The sequence below is a fragment of the Dermacentor albipictus genome, chromosome 2 (assembly GCF_038994185.2).
Source record: "Dermacentor albipictus isolate Rhodes 1998 colony chromosome 2, USDA_Dalb.pri_finalv2, whole genome shotgun sequence".
NCBI lineage: Eukaryota > Metazoa > Arthropoda > Arachnida > Ixodida > Ixodidae > Dermacentor > Dermacentor albipictus.
The window spans coordinates 67,704,323-67,722,374 of NC_091822.1; the positions used below are offsets into that span (position 1 = coordinate 67,704,323).

The window sequence follows — 18,052 nt, forward strand, 5'->3', positions numbered from 1 at the left end:
GAGCGGAGCGCCCTTGCTCTGGCTTGGAGATAGAAGCACGCGGCCAGGCGGCACGAGGACGCGGCGGCGGCGTTCTGGCCGGGCAGCTAGGCTTAGAACTCGGGCGCGTAGCCCGACTGCTCTGGTCCTGCCCACGGGCACAGGAGCTCGAACGCCGGCCTCGGGCAGCGTGTTACACGACAATTTGAAGAAAATGGCACCGACAGCGAGTAGCATGAAAGAAACAGGTCTTTTTATTTCGTCACTTTGATAGGCAACAGTTTTATGTGCGTCAGTTACTTATGCTCCCATTTCTTTACCTTGCTCTGCTGATGAATAATTGGTGAAGAATTGCAAATGAGGGGATGGCACGTGAGCTCTTCTTCAAGGAATACGCAAGAATAAGAAAATATCTGGCCCTGGTCATAGAGCTCTCTGCCTCGCTGCAGTCACTCTATGCAACAGTCCATGAGGCCACGCTTTAAACCAGGTGAAGGCCGTGTACAAGCAATGCAAGTTTATTATAAACGACTGCTGGTTAAAAATTGCATCTCTCAACCTCTATGCATATTCAAGTACGTACATGCTTTAGCACACTTCTCGGACTCATATTGGCCGTTGATCAGATGCGGAATGCGTGTATGCATCAATGAAGCGCTGAGTGCATTGCACATTTTTAACATGAAACACAAGAAATCATTCGCATCTTCAAAGCAAACCAATTCATCACCAATATTTCCAGACAGGATAAACCCGGACAGCAATCTATTGCAAGGTGACAGAAGGGCAAGGCTTTAAGAAAAAATAAAGGCCAAGGAAGTATGGTGACACATTTTACTGGCGATGCGGATGCAGCACATCTAAGCCGCTGATTAGCTGGAAGCTCTAACAGCAAAGAGGAGGCTGACAGTGGGCACCTTTCTCCTCTTCTCTGGAACAGCTGCAGCCAGTCATCACTGGCCCGAATGGACAGTCGATAAGCTGGACTTACATAGAACCACTCTCCTTCGAGCAACAAGCATGTGTTTTGTTTGCCCTCAAAGATTTCAAATTAACTTACGAAATGGAAGAACCATTACAAAAAAATACTTGACAAGTTGTGTCCACAAGATGTTGCATTTGCCTCTTCTTTATTATAACATTGCAGCAAGAAGCAGGTACCACAAAAGCACACTTGCTAGTAGGTATTGTCGCTTTTAGATTATAGCCCACAACCTCGTGATATTTCGTGATCCAAGTCAGTCATCTACTCAACAGCGGTCATCTATAGAATGACGCCTCACCAAGATTCCGTCTAAGGTGGCTACAAAACTAATCAAGGTCTATCACAGTATTCACAAAGCTGTCGTCACTGCCATGACGAAATGATGAAAATTCATTGACCCCAGCCTAACCTTGTGTATTTTACTAAAGCTTCGATGGCCATCCACCCTCGACGACTGGAATAGCTCCTTAATCCATTATTGTTTAATTACATGTATAAAAATACGTGTTTACCCTTTTCATGTGGTCTCCCAAAAAAGAAAATTTGCACTGTTTTCATGAACATGCCGTAAAGCCAAACCAATGAAACTTGCAAAACAAGGGGAGGAGCATAAGCTTATCAGTTCCCCGTCACGGCTGCTCCGAAAGAGAGCGGGCCTCCCGTCGAATGTCCTCCCAGAGGCTCATGAATGACGCTCTGTCACCTTCTTCCACGATTTTTGCTTCTAAGCGGCATAGTTGGTCTGATGTGAAGGTATCCTTCCAGCTGCCTATCTTAGCGTTTCTAACAATGCTGTACTTGTTTTTGTCTCCCTGGTAGCCCGTGGCGCTAGTCATCTGGTTACGCGCTGCCTGCGCGTGCCATCCGGTATCGCTAGTATTCTTGAAGTGAACGACCATGACGTCTTTCATGTATTGTGGCGTGCATCTTTCAAGCAGTCTATCTAGCATGCCATTGTCTACGTCTCCCAAAATTCTGCCATAACGCTCTCCCAGAAAGTACGCCAGACGGAGTACCGTCCCTTTGGTATCCCTCTTGAGTTCCTCGTACGTGGTGAAGAAGACATGCGGCTCGTCCTTCAAGGCGTATCCGGAGGCTACGTGCTCAAAGTAGCTACCAAATCCGAAGTCTCCCGCCAGGAAAGCCTCAAGAAAATCATCAAACGAGCCATCTTGGAACCGGTAAACACTGAGATCCTTGACCATGTGGTAGAACGAAACGCAGACGTCCCAAGGGTTGCGAGCAATGTACACAAACTTGGCTGCTTCGCCCATGTTCTCTCTGCGAAGGGGGTGGTGGGTGAAGTGTATTTGAAGCGGCAGCTTCGTCCGCCGGTCCTCGTCATTCGTGAACTCGACACTACATGCGTTGGCCGTGAAGTCCGCGAAACTAATCACCGGTTTGCCTTCCTTGAGGATAAGTTGCATTATGTACACAAGCCACTTTGTTCCACTCTTCGGGTATGTCGAAAGCAGCACATCACCTTCCTTGAATTTCCTGTGGAGGCTCCTCTTAAACACAACCGGGTCGATAATAGGGGGTCTCGGAACACCATCGACAAGTTGAAAGTATGGCCTTTTTGTAGACATGGCGGTTCGTTGACCTGTACACAAAATGCAGAAGGGAAATTGATGTACTGACTCTTGAACATAGGAATCATTTTTTAAACTCTATAACTGAAAAAGAAGGTGGCAATCACTTATCGGTGTAATTCACATCAAACTGCGCATGTCACAACAATAATTCTTCGCAACATCAATCACGGTATAAAATTAGCCAAGCAATGTGACTGATTCTATTTGAATCCTTTGTTTATGTGATCGTAAGTTTGCTATGTCATGATAATGTGCGTGGTTTAAACACGTTCGCGGGCCAAACGGTTAGAATTCATGGTAGAGTGTATAAGCGCGTGTCAATGTATCTGTTTCTGTCTACGTCCTCGTTCAGTTGTGCTTATACAATCTACCATGGATAATAATGTAATTAAGAATATTAAAGCATGCGATCGACTCTGTGTTACGCACCTGAGTAAATATTTTCAAACTGAAGAAATGAGCACTTCAGCTTAAAGCGAAACGCAAGATTTAAATGCACGCCAAACAGAGTACAGCACTTCCCGAAACAGCTGTGCCAAACCCGAATGTTTGAAATTTCTACTTTTACTTGTATTTCTTCACGGCTGTTCTGCATCGACGTAGAAACATATTCGGGCCGAACCATTCATATGGCGGCAATTACCCCGGAAGGCGGTTTTGTTGTTGAAAATTGTTTGCGGTCCCCGGTGCGCGATCATTATGGGTAACCTGCGCTCGATTCCGATAATTGGACTCTCGTGTCTGCTCTCACTGACGGTCTTCAGAAGCAGAGTCACTGGCCGTATTCTCCGCTTTCGCACAGGCACAATGTCGTTGGTTTTAGTCCCATCTCCGCGTTCGACGCCTCAAGTCAAACTCGGTCTGTTCTTTGGCCGTGCGCACAGTGTGTGGTCCTCCAATTTTTACAAATTATGTTGGAGTTGCGACTGTTCCAGTGGACTATGTCTGCAATGCACAATCCAATTTTACACCCCATCGCGCTTACCGTGGCGCACATCCGCGTGTTTCCCCGCCACAACTGCCACGCCGTTGTATTGTCGTCAGACGACAGCAGATGCAGCTGGGAGGAACTGTGGCCATCGCGGCTGCATTCGCCCACCACACAAATAATGAGGAGGGAAGATAACCATCGGTTATCTTCCCTTCTCATTACATATCCTGCCCATCCCCATCTCTATTTCTAGATTTCAACTAAGATGTCATTACCTCGCGTTTGTTCCCGCACCCAATCAGCTCGTTTCCTATCCCTTTAGGTTACACCCGTAATTCCTTTCTTCCATAGCTCGTTGTGTCGTCCTCAATTTAAGTAGAACCCTTTTCGTAAGCTTCCAGGTGTCGGCCGTGTGCGTGAGTACTAGTAATACACCACTCTTATACACTTCATTCTTGAGGGATAATGACAACCTGCTCTCCATGATCTGAGAATACCCGCAAAACGCACCCCAGCCCATTTTTCTGCATCTGATGATTTCAATCTCATGATCCGGATCCGCGGTCACTACGTTACCTAAGTAGATGTATTCCCTTACCACTTCCAGTGTCTCGGAACCCATCGTGAACTAGTGGGCTCTTCCGAGACTGCTAAACATTACTTCAGTTTTCTGGAGATTAATTTTTAGACCCACCCTTCTGCTTTGCCTCTCCAGGTCAGTGAGCCTGCATTGCAACTGGTCCCGTGAGTTACTAAGCAAGGCAATATCATCAGCGAATCGCAAGTGACTAAGATATTGTCCATCAATTCTTATCTCCAATTCTTCTCAATGCAGGTCTCTGAATACCACCTGTAAACACGCTGTGAATAGCATTAGATAGATCATATCTCCCTGCCTGATACCTTTCTGTATTGGGATTTGGTTGCTTTCTTTATGGAGGACTACGGTGGCTGTGGAGCTGCTATAGATAATTTTCAGTATTTTTACATACGGCTCGTCTACACCCTGACTGCGGAGCTTTCTACTGAATCAAACGCTCTCTCGTAATCAATGAAATATATATATATATTTCATTCATTACGAGAGAGCGTTTGATATATATATATATATATATATATATATATATATATATATATATATATATATATATATATATATATATATTGTAAGCACTATTAACGTACTTCGTCGTTTTCACTTGTACATAGCCAGCATCATCTTCCCTGTTGTTCGTCTTCTTCGCGCGTGAGCTGGGGGCGTTGCCTTTTGTGGAATAAACAGCGCTGAACTTGACCGGTCTTGGTATTATAAAGTGGTGGAGGTACGTCAAGATCCCGACGTCCTCTCGCGTTCCCGTCTTCCCTAGAGCTCCGTTCCGGTCGCCCCCTGCACTCAGCTACCCCTACAACAATGGACACTTCCAACCGCGGCCCTTCTGGTGCCTCAAACCCTACCATCCCGATGACCCCACCTGCGGCGCCCTCTTGAACTGCGACGAGCCCTCAGCGTGATCCCCCTGTCTTTGCGGGACTCCGCGGTGATGACGTAGACGATTGGATCGACCACTACGACCGCGTGAGTTCTTGCAACAAGTGGAACGGCACCCAGAAATTGAGGCACGTCGCCTTCTACTTGACCAGTGTTGCAAAGACGCGGTATTTCAACCACGAATCCGACATGGCGGATTGGTCCACGTTTACCTCGAAGCTGCGGCAAAACTTCGCTTCGTCGTCTGGCCATGCAGAAGTCGCCAAACAGAAGCTGGGAATGCGCCGCCAACTTCCCCAAAAGTCTTACACCTCATACATAGAGGACGTCTTGGCTCTGTGCCGCCGTGCGAATCCTGGCATGACGGAAGCCGAACTGCTTCACCCCATCATAAAAGGCATTGGGCCTGTCGCGTTCAACGCCTTAATCGTGCAAAATACGGCTTCTGTCCAAGACATCACATCAACGTGTCACATCACATCAACAGCTGCAGTCTATGCGTCTTCCACATGACAGCAGTGATGCTCAGCTTCCTCATTCTCCAGATCTACGTGCTCTTATCCGCACCATTATCCACGAGGAACTTCAACTACAAGACCTAAAGCGTCCCCCTGCTGCCTGCGCACCAACCCCCACCTTCGACTTGCGCGAGGTCGTAAAGCAGGAGTTGACAGCGATGACTACACCGACGACGCATCTTGCTCCGGTAGCGCGCTCCACACCTACCTACGCGGATGTTGTTTCGCTACCCACCCCTACCGTGACTTCCGTGCCTACTGGCGTTTCCTATGACCATTTGGCTTCGATGGGAACCAGAGCATTTGCTGCGCCATCGTACCCTCAGTGGCGTCCACGTCGTCCGGTTTGCTTTTACTGTGGTATACGCGGCCATATATCTCGCTTCTGCCGCCGGCGCCAGCAGCATGAAAGGCGAGGCTATGCTGAGCACGAAAGAGACCGCACTCGCCGATCAGACGACTACTATCCCGGACCGCACTCGTTCCCTCAACAGCGTTCTCCGTCTCCACCAGCTGCTCCCAGTCTGCCTCATAGTTCCCGTTCGGCCAGACGTCGTTCTCCATCCCCTTACTGGCGCTCTACATCACCGCTTCGTCCCACTTCCCATTTTGTCGACCAGCACTCGGAAAACTAACTGTTGCAGTTTTTGGAGGGTAAACTGCTTCTTATCGTCTTCACAAATTCCTCCTGTTCGCCGGGCCAACATGCTTTCTCTGACTGTCGAAGGTGTTCCCGCGTCAGCTCTCATCAATACCGGTGCCGCCGTTTCTGTTCTTCGGAGTGATCTGTGTTCCCGGCTCCGTAAAGTAAAAGCGCCTTTTCTTGGACCTATTTTGCGTGGTGCTAATAATGCATTCATTCACCATGACGGACAATGTACTGCTCGTGTTCTCATCGACGGCATACGCCACCACATCGCGTTTATCATCCTTCCAACGTGTATCCATGAACTTATACTTGGTTGGGACTTTCTACATTCTGCTTCAGCCGTCATTTCATGTAGCAAGGAAGTTGTCCACATCGCGGATACAGAGCTTGAACCTGTTGCGGACTTTTCACTTTCATGCGTGAACTTAGCCATCGCTGCAGACTACGTCCTGCGTCCTGGTCACGAAGACGTTGTAGCCGTAACATCCAGTAAGATCGCCGACGGAGATGCCCTAGTCGCCCCTTCTTCCCGCTGTACTTCTCGCGGAATTATCATTGCCACCTGTCTCGTCCGGTTTTCACGTGGCCGCGCCCTTCTGTCTGCTTGCATGACGACCCCAGATCCCGCGATGCTGCCCAACGGGATGACTGTGGCAACCCTCGGCGACACTCAACCTATCTCTCTAGTCACGCTTTGCCCTTCTTCATCGCCAGCACCAACCTCAGGTTTGGATGATTCTTTCCCTCCTCCAGCCGTTCTTGTTTCTGACCTAACAGCCGCGCAGTCCTGAGCCTTAATGGTGGTCTTGCCAAAACACAAAGCCTGTTTCGATAGCTGTTCCCCTGTGTTAAGCCAAACTCCTGCGGCTACACACCGCATCGAAACCGATGGTTCCGCTATAATACGACGACGCCCCTATCGTGTATCGCCGTCCGAACGAAAGGTCATTGAACAACAGGTTGCTGACATGCTTGCGCGGAAGATAATACGACCTTCATCTAGCCTATGGGCGTCTCCCGTGGTCCTGATAAAGAAAAAAGATGGCTCAGTTCGCTTTTGCGTGGATTATCGAGCGCTCAATAAGATCACACTCAAGGACGTTTATCCAATACCTCGAATCGACGACGCTTTGGACACACTACAAGGGGTGGAGTATTTCTCCAGCCTTGATCTTCGATCAGGATATTGGCAAATTCCGATGAACGAGACTGACAAAGAAAAGACCGCATTCGCTACACCGGATGGCTTTTATGAATTTAACGTGATGCCTTTTGGCCTTTGTAATGCTCCTGCCACGTTTGAGCGCATGATAGACAACGTACTTCATGGTCTAAAATGGAAGACATGCGTCTGTTATCTGGACGATATTGTCATCTTTTCGTCTAACTTCAGCCAACATCTTCATCGATTAGACGAAGTTCTCAAGTGGCTTGCGAATGCTGGTCTCCAGATCAATACAAAAAATGCAAATTTGCAAGCAAAGCAATAAACGCATTGGGTCACGTCGTCTCAGAAGATGGCATCCAGCCTGACCCCGAAAAGATTAGTGCCGTTCTTCAGTTTCCTCGCCCCCAGCAACAGAAAGATCTACGTAGTTTCCTCGGCTTGGCGTCATATTTTCGTAGGTTTATAGGCAACTTCGCAGCAATAGCAGCTCCTCTACACAAGCCTATGGTTACCGGTGCCTCTTTCACGTGGACTAGCGACTGCGAGTCGGCTTTTCAAGCTCTTAAGCGGCATCTTACTTCCAGACAAGTGCTTCGCCACTTCGATAATCGTGCCCCCACCATACTCCATACTGACGCAAGCGCACAAGGCATTGGCGCAGTACTTCTGCAACGTAATACAGCATCTAAAGAACAAGTCATAGCATATGCCAGCCGAACACTTTCTCCAGCTGAGCGGAACTACACCAATACAGAGCAAGAGTGCCTGGCTATCGTTTGGTCGATTCAGAAATTCCGTCCATACCTCTACGGCCGCCACTGCAGCATCGTCACCGACCATCATGCTCTGTGTTGGCTGTCATCAATGAAAAACATGTCAGGACGCTTAGGACGCTGGATACTCCGCATGCAGGAATATGACTTCACTATAACGTACAAGTCTGGAAAACGCCATCGTGATGCAGACGCATTCTCTCGCTGCCCACTCTCACTCTCTCCAGGTAACGCACCGTCGTCTTCCCAACCACGTCGTTCCGATGCTACGCCTGCCTCTCAACAACTCTCGATAACGCCCCTGGACCAAGTTACGCTTTCATTACGCTCTGATTTCGTTTTGCTTCAGCGGGCCAACTCCTACTGTCGAGCTCTCATGGATCGCCTTAGTGGGTTCGCCGAACTACCCAACAGCCGCTTGCGACGCCAACATCGACAATTCCGCCTTCAAGGTGGCGTGCTACACCGCTACGTTTACCACCCAACAAGTCACCGGTGGGTCCCAGTTCTACCTCTCTGCCTTCGTTTGCGCGTATTAGAGGCACTTCACGACGATGTATCGGCTGGCCACTTAGGCTTCCAGAAGACTTACGACCGCATAAAGACCCGCTGCTTCTGGCCTGGCCTATCCTCAACTGTGGCCAAATACATTGCCTCTTGTGCGTCATGTCAGCACCGCAAACTCTCGACATCCCCTCCTGCCGGTTTACTACAACCTCTCCCTTGCCCGGACGCACCTTTTGAATTTGTTGGCATTGATTTATATGGTCGCTTGCCGTTGACACCCTCTGGTCACCGTTGGATTGTCACTTCGGTCGACCATTTACCAAGATATGCCGAGACTGCCCCTCTGCAATCCGGCGCCGCTTCTGAGGTCGCCGACTTTTTCTTGCGCGCCATCGTCTTGCGCCATGGGGCTCCTCGCGTTCTTCTCAGTGACCGTGGCAAGGCGTTCATTTCACAAGTTCTCGAGGAAGTTCTTCGAGCCACTAATACCGTCCACAAATCTACTTCTACTTCTCATCCGCAAACCAGTGGCCTTACTGAGCGCTTCCACCGTACGCTGTCTGACATGATTTCCATGTACATCCGTCCTGACCACACTGACTGGGATAAAAGTCTTCCTTTTGTGACATTCGCATATAATACTGCTATTCCACGGACTACCGGCTACAGCCCTTTCTTCCTTGTGTATGGACGATCTCCTTCCACCGTATACGACAGAGAACTATTTTTCGCACCTTCTTCGCCTAACGCGTCGCTTCCAGAAGATTTTGCTGCCCGAGTTGCACATTGCCGTCAAATCGCCCGGCAAAGTACAGAAGCTGCCCAAGCTGAGCGCAAGCGTTACTGCGACAACAAACGCCATGGCCTACGTTTTCACCCAGGAGACCAAGTCCTGCTTTGGACTCCAGTCCGCACCCCAGGCCTCTGTGAGGAGTTCCTTCCACGCTACATTGGCCCATACACCGTTGTGCAGCAAACATCTGCAGTGAACTATCGCGTCCGCCCAGTACACTCCGTCACTGACCGGCGCCGCCAGAATGCCGAAATTGTTCACGTCTCGCGGATGAAGCCCTTCACTCCCCGTTTATATAATCTCTAATCTGCGGCCAGGCTGGCCCCTTCCATGACGGGGAGCAGTTAGTGTAAGCACTATTAACGTACTTCGTCGTTTTCATTTGTACATAGCCATCATCATCCTCCCGGTTGTTCGTCTTTGCGCGTGAGCTGAGGGCGCTGCCTTTTATGGAATAAACAGCGCTGGACAACTTGATCGAGCTTGGTGTTATAATATATATATATATATATATATATATATATATATATATATATATATATATATATATATATATATATATATATATATATATATATATATTTATATATAAAGGTTGGTTATATTCCGCATATGTTCCTATGACCTGATAGTGTGAATATGGTCTATTGTTCAGTGGCCTGTATTAAATCCTGCCTGGTCCTTTGGTTGACAGAAGTCTAAACTGTTCCTGATTCCATTTGCGATTGCCTCAGTAAATACTTTGTACGCAACGGACAGTAAAGTGATCGGTCTATAATTGTCAAGTCTTTGGCTTCGCTTTTCTTATTGATTAGGATTATCTTCACGTTCTTCCATGATTCCGGTACGCTCGAGGTCATGAGGCATTGCATATACAGAGTGGCCAGTGTTTCTAGACCAATCTATCCACCATGCTTCTGGAAATCTGCTGTTACCTGATCCTCCCTAGCTGCATTTCCCATTTGCATAGCTCCCAAGGCTTTCTTTACTTGTTCCAGCGTCACTTCTGGGATTTCAAATTCCTCTAGACTATTCTCTCGTCCATTATCGTCGTGGGTGCCACTGGTATTGTATAAATTTCTATGGAACTCCTAAGCCACTTGAACTATCTCATCCATATTAGTAATGATATTGCGGGATTTCTGTCTTAACGCATACATCTCATTCTTGCCTATTCCTTGTTTCTTCTTCACTGCTTTTAGACTTCCTCCTTTCCTCAGAGCATGTTCAATTCTCTCCATATTATACTTCCTTATGTCAGCTGTCTTAAGCTTGTCGATTAAGTGCAAAAGTTTTGCCAGTTCTTTTCTAGCTGTAGGGTTACAGGCTTTCATACAATGGCGTTTCTAGATCAGTTCTTTCGCCTACTGCGATAGCTTATTGCTATCTTACCTAACTGAGTTACCACCGAATTCTATTGCGCACTCCTTAATGATGTCCATAACATTGGTGTTCTTTGCTTCCACACTACGGTCATCTTCCCGAGTTAAAGCCGAAAACCTGTTCTATAGCTTGATGTGGAATTCCTCTATTTTCCCTCTTACCGCTAACTCATTGATCAGCTTCTTATGTAGCAGTTTCTTCCGTTCCCTCCGCAAGTCTAAGCTAATTCGGGTTCTTACCATCCTATGGTCACTGCAGGGCACCTTGCTTTGCAGTTGAATAAATGACGTGCGTATACGTCGCAACTGCCGCTGCCAGCGCATCAAAAATCTCTTGTACGTTTTTCTCGGTAAACGTAAACTGTATGGAAGCTTTTATTGAGACGAGAAGAGCAAGTGTCCCTCGTAGTGTCAAATTCCGGCATTGTATAATTTCCACTGTCAAGTGTTACCCCACAGTTCATTCTATCGTAATTCATTATCCGACCACCCCACTATGGCACTAATGCGGAAGGGCTCATTATCACCAAATACATAAGTAAAATCTGTATAATTTAACTACAGTGTACTCTTCTGCTCTACTTGACCATAAAATGTTTTTCAATGAACTATTAAAACGCAATCTGTCATGCTGCGCAAAAAAAGTATACCGCTACCCGGCTACGGTCACTATAGCGGGTTGCCTTGAAACGTTTCGATAAAAACGTTTCGATCACTTTTCCCGTGTATTTAAAGGAAATGTAGAATTTCGCTTTATTAGTGAAATATATACACGAAAATGACAATATCTTGCTCATACATCAGCTGCGAAGCGCACATAATTGAAGTAATACATTCTTTTTTGCGGGGCACTGCTTTACTCTCATATGGAAAGATTTTCTAACACTATTAATGCACGTTCGACTCACATTCCGTGCTTAGTACTCGTATACTTCAAATAAAACTGAAGAACAAAATAATTCAATTGCTGCACGAAAACAGACTAGCTGTACCACGTAATATAGCCATGGCACTCAATAAATTGAACTAGGCGCCAAACACAAGTTCCACAGGAACACCCCACTATGGCACTAATGCGGAAGGGCTCATTATCACCAAATACATAAGTAAAATCTGTATAATTGAACTACAGTGTACTATTCTGCTCTACTTGACCATAAAATGTTTTTCAATGAACTATTAAAACGCAATCTGTCATGCTGCGCAAAAAAAGTATACCGCTACCCGGCTACGGTAACTATAGCGGGTTGCCTTGAAACGTTTCGATAAAAACGTTTCGATCACTTTTCCCGTGTATTTAAAAGAAATGTAGAATTTCGCTTTATTAGTGAAATATATACACGAAAATGACAATATCTTGCTCATACATCAGCTGTGAAGCGCACATAATTGAAGTAATACATTCTTTTTTGCGGGGCACAGCTTTACTCTCATATGGAAAGATTTTCTAACACTATTATTGCACGTTCGACTCACATTCCGTGCTTAGTACTCGTATACTTCAAATAAAACTGAAGAACAAAATAATTCAACTGCTGCACGAAAACAGACTAGCTGTACCACGTAATATAGCCATGGCACTCAATAAATTGAACTAGGCGCCAAACACAAGTTCCACAGGAACACCTGCTAATAATTGAAGCGGTCTGCGCTGGACGCATGAAAGAAGACGAAGGAAGGTGCTAGGGGAGAAGTGAGAAGGAAGAAGTTGGAATAAAATGGCGGACGACACCCGTCTCACATAGATGATGTCATTTCTGTTGCCGTTCTAGTTAGGAACGCTACATTTTGGCGCAGCCGACAGTTTTCGAAGACCAGCGATGCGGGTGACGTTTTTCGTCGACCAGGCGTCATCAGAGTCTGTTGTGTTCACCCGATACCAAGTGCACGGTGAGCCAGCGACGGACCTTCCTCTTGAAGTTAGTTCTACCGCGCTGATCAACGTGGTACTGCAACAAGCTGCAATCAGCCGCCAAGCCCTCGTGCAAACAGGATCGGTGACAGTGAATCTACAACTGCAGACACTGAGCGAACTCGTTCTGGAACCCATACGACGTGGCACCCTGAAAGAGGAAACGCCTGCCGGGAAGGTGAGCCTAGACTTGAGTGTTATGGAACTGCAAAGGAACATTATACAACAGATCGAAATAATGAGAACTTTCGTCCAAGCGCTTAGTCGAGAGCAGTCAGCACGAAGTATTGTTGAACCAGATGTTTTTGAAGGAAAATCGCAAAATGCACACTACTGGCTGTGTTTTTTCGAGTACGCCTGTGACAAGAATCTGTGGCACTCCGACGACACAAAGATTTTGCATATGCGCCGCTATTTGGGCGGTATAGCCAGAAAATGGTATGACGTGCAACTCATGGATTATGGAACAACATGTTGGGAACTGTGGAAAAGCAACTTTTTAGGGGCTTTCGAAGGCAACGTAGTAGAAAGATGGGATGCGGCACTGCGGTTCAGTTATACAGGTGGCTCTCTGCTTGAGTACTGTCTTGAGAAGCGTCGCCTGTTGTATTCTGCAGAACCGAAGCTGTCGTCTTCTGCTGTTGTAGCTTTGATAACGCAAGGGTTGTGTATCGAGATCCGTAGTCATGTCCAGCTCAAAGGTCCAAGAACGTTTGATGACCTTCTGAACTTTCTACAGACCTCAGTGCCAAAAATTACATCGAGAAGACAGCCAGATGGTAGAACAGAGCAACTTGATTCCAATCTAGAGTCGTTGCCGTCAACTGAATGTGAACACAGCTTCACAAACAAATCTCTGGGAAGCTTAAATCATGACTGTGAGGATGGTGAAGAACCAATTACCGCAGTTCACGGCAACCTACTTCCACATAATCTGTCTACCGTGCATCACAAGCCCCAGAAAAAGAGCTTCAGTGAGACAGTATATTTGGTGTCGTCAAGCTTATTGTACGCCCCCATTAAGGTAGATGACATTGAAGTGAAGGCTCTCGTTGACAGTGGAGCTTCGGTATCTATTATCAACAAGACTCGAGTGGATGCCAGTCGTCTGCACGCTGGTAGAACATTGCGTGTCCAAGCCTACGATGGGTCAGTGACCATGCATAGCGAATGGGTAACCCTGGCTATTGAATTTCAAGGAAATGCTATTACCAGTGACGTATTGGCCATTCCCAATGTCACCTACGATTTTCTTTTGTCCCGTCCAGACATGAAAAAACTTAAGATGAACCTCTATTGGGATGACAAGGTAATGGCCGAAGACACGATAAGAATAGAAGACCCTGGTGAAGAACCTAGTGTATCAAGGCTAATTTTTCACCACGAAGACATCAAGACTAAGTACCCAGAGATTATATGCATAGGAAGCTACCCTCCAGCAATGAAATCCCATGTCGTTCCTTTCGAGCTCGCAGATAAAACAGTGGTTCGTAGAACCCCCTATAATATGTCCAGAGATAAAAAGGTGTGGCTGAAAAAGGAGTTGCAAGAAATGTTAGACGCAGGTATCATCCGGCCTTCTGTATCCCCATTTGCTTCTCCTATCACTATTGCACCTAAAGAAGACGGGACATTCCGCCTCTGCACAGACTACCGGGCTCTCAATCGTCAAACTGAATTGATACCTTATCCAATGCCGAGAATCGACGACATCATTGACGAAACCGGTGGTTGCCATTGGTTTTCACGAATAGATCTCTGCAAGGGCTTTTGGCAGATTCCACTAAGTGAAGAAACGAAGAAGTACACCGCGTTCATAACCCCATTTGACTTGTTTGTGTACAACCGCCTACCATTTGGTTGGAAAAACTCCCCTGCGTGGTTTCAGAAGATTATGACGGACATTCTGAAACCTTACCTGGGCACATTTTGCAATGTGTACATCGACGACATCATCATCTACTCAAAGACAAAGGACGAACACCGTAGTCATCTTTCAAAAGTTCTTCATGCCCTCAGTCTTGCCCAACTCAAAGTCAACTTCAAGAAAAGTGCATTCTTTCAAGATACCGTAGTATTTCTTGGCAGGGTGTTTGATGGACAGACTAAAAGCACCAAGCAAGAATCGGTAGAGAGAATCTCCAAGCTGGTAAAGCCTTATGATGTGCACTCCCTGCGCGTTTTTCTTGGCCTTGCAGGACACTTCCGGGCGTTTATCAAAGACTACGCACTGAGAACAAGGTGCCTCACACGTTTAACTCAGAAAGACGTGCCTTTTCATTGGGACGAGAAGTGCGAAGCTGTCTATCGTGAGCTTGTAAAACTAATATCGTCGGACCCCATCTTGCGAATACCGGATTTTTCCTTGCCTTTCGTGCTGAACACGGACGCATCACATTATGCTACCGGTGCAGTTCTATACCAGAAGCCATCCAAACAAGCTGATCAAACCAAACACTACGTCGTGGGGTACTACAGCTATACCCTGAAACCCGCCGAAATCAATTACTGTACCACAGAAAAGGAAGCTCTGGCCGTCTTAAAAGCTGTGCAGTACTTTCGTACTTACCTGGAAGGTGCCAAATTCATACTTTTCACGGACCATCAAGCATTGACTCAACTTCTGAGCATGTCCCAGCCAAGAGGCCGCATTGCTAGATGGGTGAACTATCTGCAACAATTTGATTTCGTAATTTCGCACCGTCCTGGCCCACTCCTCACTGACGCTGACGCACTATCAAGATTACTTGTACAGGAATCAAGCAATAATCCAGATACAATCAATCATATTAAGCTATGGGAAGGTACAGAAGAGCTCCAGTTTATCAATGGAAGGTATCACGTACCACCAACTATGATTCCAAGGATTCTTCATCTATACCACGACACCCCTGAATCGGGTGGACATGATGGCTTCTGGCGCACTTATAAGAAATTGCTCATGAGATTCACATGGCCGGGCATGAAAAACGACATCAGCCATTACATCCGCACATGCCACCTCTGCCAGGTGAACAAAGTTAAATTCAAGCAATCGACAGACGTTATGACAAACCCTGAATATTCAAGCATCCCGTTCGAAGTAATTCATTTGGACTTCGCGGAGCTCACAAAGAAGGGGGAAGGAGTCAAGCGAACGCAAGCTTTCTTGCTCTCCATAGATGAGTGCACACGGACGATTGCGGCTAAAGCTGGCAAAGAAGACGCAAACAGCGTAATAGACCTCCTCAAAGCTGAGTGTTTTAAACACACAAAGACGCTCGTCTGCGACAACGGGCCGGCTTTTCGGAGTGCCAAATTATCAAAGTGGGCCCAGGAGCACGGCATCATGATAAAGTATTCTTCTCCATACCACCCGGCAGCAAACGGCCTAGCGGAACGTGCCATACGAGACATCAAACAGTATCTGAAGATGTATCCAGACTTTGCCGGTGGCTGGAAGTGCTGTCTCGAGGCCGCTGTGAAGCATCACAACAGATCATACACCACGAGTTTAGGCTGCAGCCCTCATTTTGTAACTTCAGGTACAGCGCCCATACTTCCTGCAGATCGTGAGCTAGGTCTCCTAGAGAACCTCGAACTTGCGGAAGTAAGGAAAACTGTCAAAGAACAGGAGATCTACAAGCGCCGCATGAAGCGAAACTTTGATAAAAGGCACAGTAGCGAGATACCGGACATACAGCCTGGAGACTATGTCCTTGTAAGGAAAGGAGCTGTGCCCTCAAATTCAAAATATTGCGGACCATTTCAAGTTATTAAGACTGCATGCCAGCATGGAATATTGAAGAATGTCTGGTACGCCGGAGCCTCGGGCCAAACGGAGTGCGCCGCTATTGGAAACGTATTCAAGTATTACCCCAGGAGGTGTAATTAAAAGAAATCCGGAAGAGTGAAGCGGTCTGCGCTGGACGCATGAAAGAAGACGAAGGAAGGTGCTAGGGGAGAAGTGAGAAGGAAGAAGTTGGAATAAAATGGCGGACGACACCCGTCTCACTTAGATGATGTCATTTCTGTTGCCGTTCTAGTTAGGAACGCTACAATAATTGCACATAAAAGTCTGTGAAGTCTTACCCTGGCGGCTGTGTCTGACTGCTGCAATCTTTCAGAAGGCGCTGGAACATGAGCGCAGTTTCTGAAAATGCTGCCTTATAAAGCCAGCTGGCTCAGATGACGCTCCAGCTGTCAGTCGCGAAAAAGGCAAACATGCTTTTTATTTAATTTTGCCGGACAGAGAGCATTTCACTATTTTACACGACTTAATAATTGTGCTGGTGACATTTCCTGCTACAGACATTGAATTATTGTTGAAATCAACCTCGTGCCCCTCTTTTTCTGTGCTTTATGTGCTTGTGATTTAGAAGAGGAAAGTCAAAATTATGCCTCGTTGTAGTTGGCAAATGGGAAAATTTAGTGTGGCTTTTTTATTGCTCTCAGAGATCTTGCTGTCTTTTTCTAACTGTTTTTAGCGAACATTATATTTAACAATAGGGAGCGTTTCAAATTCGGTTCCTTCAACAGACTGCTTAAAATAAACGTATTTTAGGCCGGGTTCCATCGGAAATAGGTCCCATGTATCTACATCAGGAATGAAAAAAAAATGTTATTCCACACGCAGGAAATTAGGCTTGCTAAGGCATAAACTTAAAAGCTGTCGCCCTAGCAGAAAACACCTCGCATATGATGCAGCAATACGGTCTAGGTTGGAATATGCATCTGAGATTTGGGGTCCGCACACTAAAAAAGATAATAACAATCCCGAGAAAAATCCAAAGATTAGATGTCTGTTTTATTTTCAACCGTTTTCGCCACTCTGACTGATGAACTGAGCTAATGAATAAAAATAAAATTCATTCTTTAGAATGTCGAAGAAAAATCGCAAGACTAAAATTTATTTTCCATCTGTCTAGCAAAGAAATGCATTCTAGACCTAACGGACATCCTTGCTTCGTAAGCTTCGCGTCCTACTAGACTATACCATTCACACAATTTCACCGTTATCTTTGCCCATACAAAAAATTTTAAAAACTATTGTTTCCTCCCACGATAACAGATTGGAACAACCAGCCACACCATATCTTTTATTCGGGAAGCATACTTATTCATTAAATATTGTCGTGAACTGTAATTTTGATCTTGTACATTACTATGTTACGTACCTGTCTCTCATTTGCCACGCCTGCAATATTATATATTTAGTCGTGTACATTTTTCCGGTAACTCTACCACTCTTGCTTCGGCCAGTCCGCGGCCTGCGATATCTCCTAAATAAATACATATTAAATAAATAAATCATAATCAGGCAAGTCCGGGAGATGGCGATATCCTGCCTCTTCGTCCCCATCTAATGGTTGGATAAGTAGCTACGGAAAGA

At 46.3% G+C, this 18,052-nt stretch overlaps 1 protein-coding gene across 1 annotated transcript; it reads right to left on the minus strand.

The window, feature by feature from the left end:
* Positions 1-278: 278 nt before the first annotated feature.
* Positions 279-16,844, minus strand: LOC135903185 (sulfotransferase 2A8-like). The gene is made up of 2 exons (XM_070532894.1): positions 16,753-16,844; positions 279-2,567 (listed from the first exon to the last, which is right to left on the minus strand). The coding sequence occupies exon 2, from the start codon at positions 2,551-2,553 to the stop codon at positions 1,594-1,596; it is 960 nt and encodes a 319-aa protein (XP_070388995.1). The 5' UTR covers positions 2,554-2,567; positions 16,753-16,844; the 3' UTR covers positions 279-1,593.
* Positions 16,845-18,052: the final 1,208 nt, after the last annotated feature.

Bases quoted from the DNA above. Each gene is read 5' to 3' on its own strand.
- LOC135903185 (XM_070532894.1), bottom strand. From the start codon at position 2,553: ATGTCTACAAAAAGGCCATACTTTCAACTTGTCGATGGTGTTCCGAGA.